Source organism: Echinops telfairi, unplaced genomic scaffold (assembly GCF_000313985.2).
Source record: "Echinops telfairi isolate 266 unplaced genomic scaffold, ASM31398v2 ScPeMD7_5;HRSCAF=22, whole genome shotgun sequence".
NCBI classification, from domain to species: Eukaryota; Metazoa; Chordata; class Mammalia; order Afrosoricida; family Tenrecidae; genus Echinops; species Echinops telfairi.
This window is the reverse complement of record NW_022103901.1, coordinates 11,347,356-11,355,106: the sequence shown is the minus strand read 5'-3', so window position 1 is coordinate 11,355,106 and position 7,751 is coordinate 11,347,356. Positions and strand designations below refer to the sequence as shown.

The following is a 7,751-nucleotide window of genomic DNA, read 5'->3' as shown; positions in this document are numbered from 1 at the left end:
GGGGGTGGGGGGCAAGGATCCTAGACACAAGACGTTCTCCTGGGGGCTCGCCAACCAAACAACAGACTCGCTGCCCCAAACCCCCCACAGGACAGCAGAGCTTGCCCAGTGGGTTTCCGAGATGGTAAGTCTGTGTGGGAGTAGAAAACCTCACGTTTCTCCCTCAGAACAACTGGGGGCTTCGAACTGCTGACCTTGTGATTACAGGCCCACATGTTACCACGACAATCCCCGGGGCTCCCTTGTGGGCACTAGGGAAGGTTTAAGCAGCTGGATGCCAAGGATGGGGTCCTGTTTCTGAAGCTCCCTAGGGAGTCCTGGCGGGCTAGGATTTAGGCTAAGTATAGGGTCAGCTATTCAAAACTACTAGCCACTCTGAGAACAAAACAAGGCTTTCTACTCCCAGAGAGTTCAGTCACGAGGCTTTCTACTCCCAGAGAGTTCAGTCACGGTCTCGTCTCGGGTCTCGGCAATCCGCCCGGCAGTCCCTTGCTGCCCTAGAGCGTCGCAATGAGCCGGGACGGGCTTGATGGCAGTGAGTTCTCCTCCTGCCTTGGGTGGAAGCCCCGTGGAGACTGATTCTAGAAACCACCCCTCTCTTGGCTCCATACCCTGAGCTCCGCTCACTCACCTGTGGGGCAGCGGGGCTTGGGTCTGGCCCGATGGGCAGGTGCGAGGTCATGTGGGAGGATACCCTGGCTGCCCCTCAGGCTTCCGGTACCAGCCTGTCAGTCTGTGGTGGTGCCTGAGGGCTGCAGCGGGCCCTGCGGGGCTGGGCTGCTCTGGGTGATGGGGTGGGGGTGGCGGCTGACCTCCCAAGGAAGAAGCTGCTGCGCGGGCTCACCTGTGCCTCACAGGGACCCAGAAGAGCCCGGAAAAGAGCGGAGGGTGGAGCCAGCTCCAACGTCTTCTCCATGTTTGATCAGTCCCAGATCCAGGAGTTTAAGGAGGTCAGTTGGTCCGCTTCCCCTGGGCATGCTGGGAGGGTGAATGTAGTGCATGTAGCATGTTTAGGGAGCCTAGCACCGTGCCAGACCTCACCCCCCGGGTGCAGGAGGGTGGGGTGCGGGTGGGGATGGAGCAAGCTGACATTCACCTCAGCGGCCACCAGGGGCGCTTTAGAGTCTAGAGCAGCGGTTCTCAATCTGTGGGTCGTGACCCCTTTGGGGCTCGAATGACCCTTTCCCAGGGGACGCCCGATTCATCACAGTAGCAAAATGACAGTGATGAAGTAGCAACGAAAATAATTTTATGGTTGGGGGGTCACCACAACATGAGGAACTGTCTGAAAGGGTAGCGGCACGAGGAAGGTTGAGAACCACTGGTCTAGAGACACCTGCCGTTCTGCCTTGGGTAACCCTGTCGCCTGTCTGCACCTTAAGCCTTTGCCTTCAGCGTGGCCTTGGCCTTTCTCTATGAGCCTCGGTTTCCCTGTCTGTAAACTGGGCTTGGTGTGAACACGCAGGAGGTAATGGACTTGAAGCTTCTCAGACAGCAGATCACAGGAGGACAACCTTTGGCAGGGGCCACAGGCACTGGGGGAGGGGCACCGGGGTAGAACTGGGCTCGGGGTGGCAATGACTGCTCAGTGTGCACGCCTCTGCCAGGCCTTCACCATCATGGACCAGAACCGGGATGGCTTCATCGACAAGGAGGACCTGAGGGACACCTTTGCCGCTCTGGGTAAGGGACCTGGGTCACACGGTCAGGCAGCAAGCACCTCTGATGGCCGCTGATGAGCTGCGCTGAGTGGGTGCCCGGTCGTGAGGGGGTGCTCTGGCGGGGGCTCCAAAGGCTCAGCTGTGGGCACCTAGAATATTGGGTACTGCCAGTGCTGGGGCACAGGTGTTAGAGGGAGGGAGGGGCGCTCCTGGGAAGTCAGGGTGCATTTACTGGGGGGTTAGAACTGGGCCCCCAAACCAAGAAGGGTCTGGACCCAGAAGGCAAGGTGTCTCTGGTCTGGGAATAGCCCACAGGAAGTCCTGACCTGGAAGGGAGAAGCAGAGGGGCTGGCGACCGTGGCAGAGCCCAGGGATAGGCGGCTTCCAATGCTAGGAGAAGCGTTGGCATCCTCTAGGGGCCATGCTGGTGGAGTGGTTACACACTGGGCTGCTAACCGCAAGGGCAGCGGTTCAAAACCATCAGCCAGCTCAGAGGGAGAAAGAGGAGGCTTTCTACTCCTTTAAAGAGTCACAGTCCCGGAAACTCATGAGGCAGGTCTGCCCTGCCCTCTAGGGTCACCATGAGCCGGCATCGACCATATGGCAGAGTTTTGTTTTTTTTGTTAAAGGGCCCAAAGCCCTGGTGGTGCACTGGGTCAGGCGGTGGGCTGCTAACAGAAAGGTCGGGAGTTTGAAGCCACGAGCAGCCATCTGCTCCTGGCAGGATTTCCGGCCTCTGGAGCCTGGTGCTCTGTGCTGCTGCAGGGCCACCTGAGTCAGAACCACCTGGACCTGGCAGGTCGTTGGCTTTCCTAAAAGCAAAACACCTGGGAAGGGTGTTTAAGGAGATGACAGGAGAGGGGAGTGTGAACGAGTCATCTCTACTACAGAGAGCTGGCCCTTCTCCTCTGACCATTCACTAGGACCTCGAGCAGTCCCAGAGTGCCCTGCCTCCAGCCCCCTGTCTCCCCAGCCTCGCGCTGACCCCTCCTGGGGCCCAGGGGCTAAGGTCCAGAGAGAAGCTGGCCTCCAGCCTAGCATGCAGCTGCTGTCTCAAGATTCCCAGCATCTTTGGGCCTCAGTTTGCTCCTCTGTAAAAGGGGGATCGTGCGGGGAGGGAGCGCTGGAATGGACTGGACAACTCATTTTAAAGGTGATTTAACCATTGCGGGGGGTGGGGGGTGTTCTAAAATGGATGTGATAATGATAGTACACTTTTCCTTGAATGATTGACTTCTATGGTATGTAAATTCTGTGCCAATAAGCCTGTTAATAAAGAAATAAAATGGGGATAATGACCCAGAGTGATAATGAAGGGCGGGGGCGGAGCAGGGCAGCCTTTTACTGGCTTGGGGCTGAAGGCTGCTCCCTGCCCTGAGCCCCCAGCAGGTAGGATGCTAGAGCTGGGAGCCAAGGAGTTCCGGCCCCGCTGATGGTCCTCTCCCACCTCCAGGCCGCATCAATGTCAAGAACGAGGAGCTGGAGGCCATGGTGAAGGAGGCTCCTGGTCCCATCAACTTCACCGTCTTCCTCACCATGTTTGGGGAGAAGCTGAAGGGTGAGTGAGGCCCAGGAAGCCCTGGGGAGGGGATTCAGTGGGCAGAGCAGCCCTCCATCCCCCACCCCCCGCCAGACACAAAAGTGGCGTGCCCTCTCCTTGCCTCGGTGCCCCCTTGCACTGCAGAGTGGGTGTAATTTGAATAACTCTTCCATCAGAGGGCTGGGAGGGGACCCGGTGAAACAAGGTGGGTCAAAGCCCTTTGTTCACCCTCAGGGCACCACCCTCTTCAATCCCTGCCTCCATTTCATTCTGCCCATGCTGCCTCCCTGCCCTCTGGCTACCAGGGATGCCATTATACCTCTTCTGGAAGCTCTGATGGCCAGCCCAAGGCAGGACTGCTTCTTGGCCTGCTGACCACCAGTGGGCTGGCAAAGAGCTTGGTCATTCAAAAATGAGGAGACAGGGCAGAGAGGTTAGGGTACTTGTCCCAGGTGGTCCAGTGAAAATTGGGCCCATGTATGTATATGCTAGAGTGCCCGCGCGCGCGCGCACACACACACACACACACACACACACACACACAATGTGCCAGCACCTGTCTCTAATCACTGCACTCTGAAACATAGCATCTGGCCAGGAACAAGGGTTGGGGTCAGGCTATCTCTGTCCCCTAGTGACTGCCCTGGCAGGTTTCAGGGTTAAAGGAAGAGCCAGCTGGGCTGTGACTGCCCTGTGAGGTGGCGATCCTCACTCCCCTCCTCACACTGCCCTGCCTGACACTATCCCTGAGCCTCCCGGTCTTCCGCCGACTGCCGGGGTGACCTTGAACAAGGCACGCTATTCCTCTCGGGGCCTCAGTTTCTTCGTCTGTAAAACGGGGATGTACTTATAGATCATCACAAACTGGACTTGTTTTTTTTTTTTTAATCATGAAACTTTTGCTGGAGTCTTGACGGAATGTCCTAGCTGATCTTGGAGCAAGAAGGCGGCCAGCTATGTCCTATTGCCCAGGACCTCCTCCTTTGGTCAGGGATGAGGAAACGGAAGGCCAGTGTGGCCCGGGGCCCGCCCTTCAAGTGGGGCAGGCTATGAGCTGGTGCCGCCCATCGGAGTCAGAACCGCCACTGGGTCCTGATAGCACCAGGCAGTCGCTGGGGGTGGTTCCTGGGGCTGTGACTGCCCCAGACGGGGACGCGTCGGGGCTGAGGGGAAGGGTCTCTGTACAGGGATCCTGAGTCCGAAGGAAGCACTTCACTCCTGGCTATTCTCTTCATGGGAGTCAGGACCCTTCTCCACTTCTGGACTCCTCTCTGCGTCTGGAATCAGCTCTCTCTAAGGCCGGCAACATGGCAAGCCAGACAGGGCTCCTTGCTAGGGTTCCATGCACCGTATTTGCATTCTTACTTTACTTGCATGATTCCACCTGGCATTTTGTGGGATTCACAAGACTCTAACCAGAAGGGTCATATGAAGCCATGCACTATGCCGCAGGGTGACAGAAGGCCCTGATTCTCTGATGGCAACGACACAGGGGCGTTGACCCAACCCAATGCCGGGGACAGAAGGCCCTGCCCTGGTCTGGTGAGGGAGACACAGAGGGCCTCGGCGATAGAGGGACCTTTATCTGGTCTGATCGAGGAGGTACAGGGGACTTTGACCCAGTTTGATAGGAGCGACCCACAGTCCTGACCCAGTCTGGTGGTGGAGACACGGGGCTCTGACATCGTCTGATGGTAGAGATACAAAAGCCTTGATCCAGTCCAATGTGGATTCAGAGGGCCCTGACCCAGTTTGGTGGTATAGACACAGAGGACCTTGACCCTGTTGGATGAGACCTGGGCCTGCTGTGAGGAGAAGTACAGAGTGGCAGAAAGGAGGGCTCCTGAAGGCAGAGAGGCAGCAAGACTAGCTGTACGTTCTGGGGCAAGTGACAGAAATGCTGACCCTCAGTTTCTCCATCTGTTGCCTAGGGACTGTTCTCAGGGGCTGGCACACAGTGGATACTCAGGCAGGGTCTCCATGTTCGGTTGTGTAGGTTGTTGACAGCCACTTGCAGGGCCCTGTCTATTATTGTTACCACCTGAACCATCCTACGAGTGCTTCAGATGGGCTCTGGCCCGCTGTGGGCAGGACCGTGGGGACGAAGCTCTCTCCCGGTCCCTGCAGAGCCCATGGTTTGGGCCCCACGCACCCAGTCCCTGCCCAGCCCTGCCTTTCTCTGCGTGTGGACCCTTCCTCACCTGCCCTCCCTCTGCCCCTGTGCTGTTTCCAGGCACCGACCCCGAGGAGACCATCCTCCACGCCTTCAAGGTGTTTGACACCGAAGGGAAAGGCTTCGTGAAGGCTGAGTTGTAAGTCACCTTTCCCTGCTTGGGGGGTTTCACTCCCCAAGAGTGCTTGGTGCTCCCTCTCTGGGCCTTAGTCCTCCCACCTCTCTATGGTTGTCACCTGGGGCAGGCCTCCCAGGGGTGGGAGTAACCCAGATGAGCCTTGAAGGTGAGTGCAAGCCTCGCGAAGGGTGGAGGCCCAGGATGTGTGGGGTCCGTGAGGAAGGGTTCCCTGAGGCAGGGGGTGCAGGCAGATGGGGGTGCAGAGACTGAGCACAGATGGGAGAGGCTGGATCTGCAGCAGGGGCACTTGTCTACTGGGTCCTGGACCCCGGGCCTGCCCAGGGGTCATTGGCAAGCCAGAGAAGGAGTTAGTCAGGGGCTACTTGGAGGCCAGCCTGGAGGAGGTGAGGAAGCGTGCTTTGAGTTGGAGGTGACTGGGGGCTTCTGAACTGGAGCCAGGGGTTGGAGTCAGGGCCTTGCGCGCACGGGATACGGGAGCCAAGCCTGATGTGGGGCAGCAGCCTGCCGGCGGTGAGACGTGGGCTGGGCTGGCATCTGCACTGTCAATCCGCATTCCCCTAGAGCCTCCAAGGCCATGCAGCCCTTGAGGACACAGGCTTCCTGGCGAAGGACCATGATGCTCTGGGTTTCCCCATGGAGGAGAGACTTGCTCCGTCCGTGGAAGAGGGGCTCTCCACCTCCCATCCCCACCCCGGCTCTGAGTCCCACGCTCCCTTGGTACAGGGAGGGGCTGTGGGGATTTCTTCCTCACCCCTCCTTGGGAGTCTATGGCTCCTCCCCCCACCTTGAGGACCTGGGGGACTCTGGGGGCACCTCTGGTGTCCTTCAGCCACCTTCACCCCCAACCAGCACAAGGTCAGGCTTTGGGGACCCAGTGTGGGGGCCGAGGTGCCACTCCTCCCCCTCGGCCTAGATATGAGACCTGAGAGCTGGGCGGCCGGCCAGGCGGCCAGAGTGACCCTGGTGGAGGCCCTTCGCTGGGCGGCATGTTTTGCAGCGTCTGAGAAGTCCCCATTTGGAGAGTTGGCTGGAAACGGGGACTGTCCCGCAGAAACGTAAATAATGGAAAATGTGTGTCGGTCCTCAGGGGGCCTGCCCCTGCAGCGCCAGCCAACACGCTGGGTGTGGGAGGCCGCCTCAGCCCTTTGATCTCACCCTGCCTGGGGTGCCCCGGGCAGCCCTCAGGGACCCGTTGAGCAGTGGGCACAGCCCACCCTGCACGCGGGCCAGCTCCAGCTCTCCAGAGCAGCTGTGTCCCTGCCCCTGCCTGCTCCCCGGGCCCTGGGCAAACCAACCCTCTCCCTGAGCTCAGGGTCCCCCCAGGGACAAAGGGGGCTGGTGGCAGTACCTTCCAGGGCTGTGAAGACAAACCCCAGGCCGATGTCAGGGGTCATCTGCAGGCGGGCCAAGCTGTGTCCAGAGCTGAGACACAGCAGGTCTTTGCCCCACAGGGACCTCATTCAGAAACTCACAGCCATCAAGGCTGACTTGTAGCGACCCTACAGGACAGGCTAGAGTTGCCCCCTGGGGTTTCCCAGACTGTAACTCTTTAAGGGAGCAGAGAGCCTCCTCTTTCTCCCTCTGAATGGCTGGTAGTTTCCAACCGATGACCTTGAAGAAAGCAGGTCCCACTGCACCACCCAGACTCCCAGAGGCTGGTACCAGCACAGGGAGATGTCAGAGGGTGATTTTATGTGCTCAGGCTGTTTCATTTGGCCGCCACCACGGCCAGGGTAGAACCGCCAGGACAGACGAAGGCACTGAGGGTCAGGGAACAGGAGTGGCCTGCTCAAGCCAGCCAAGGGCTACAAGAACCAGGCCCAAGTCCAGGCTGGTAACTTCCTGAGCCAGGGGTCCCCCGGTGTCCCTGCCCTCACCCCCTAGCGTCAGGGGTGCCCACTTCCGGGAAGTCCTTCCCCTGAGCATCTCTCTTCCTTACACAGCATCAAGGAGAAGCTCATGACCCAGGCAGACAGGTTCAGTGAGGAGGAGGTAAGTGGGGCCTCCCTGCCACTGTGGAGGGTCTTCCTAGGGCCCAGTCCTGCCTAGGGTTCTGCTTGGAAGTGGACACTTCTCCCTCTCACTCCCCCACCCCCACCCTGATGTCACACACACACCTTTGGGATTTTTTTTTTCCCATTTCTGAACTGATCTCACCTTCATGGTTGAGAACAAGCCAGGTGTAGGTGTGGCTGCAGGGTTAGAATTGGGCTGATGGCTGGTGGTAGGACCCTGGGG

General features: G+C 58.9%; 1 protein-coding gene across 1 annotated transcript in view; it reads left to right on the top strand.

The window, feature by feature from the left end:
* Window positions 1-510: 510 nt before the first annotated feature.
* MYL10 (myosin light chain 10) overlaps window positions 511-7,751 on the top strand; it is a 9,738-nt gene continuing 2,497 nt past the window's right edge. The window contains exons 1-6 of the mRNA XM_004705969.2: window positions 511-535; window positions 751-950; window positions 1,608-1,683; window positions 3,115-3,219; window positions 5,435-5,513; window positions 7,457-7,505. Coding sequence (XP_004706026.2) covers window positions 511-535; window positions 751-950; window positions 1,608-1,683; window positions 3,115-3,219; window positions 5,435-5,513; window positions 7,457-7,505 — 534 coding nt within the window. The remainder of the gene's footprint in view (window positions 536-750; window positions 951-1,607; window positions 1,684-3,114; window positions 3,220-5,434; window positions 5,514-7,456; window positions 7,506-7,751) is intronic.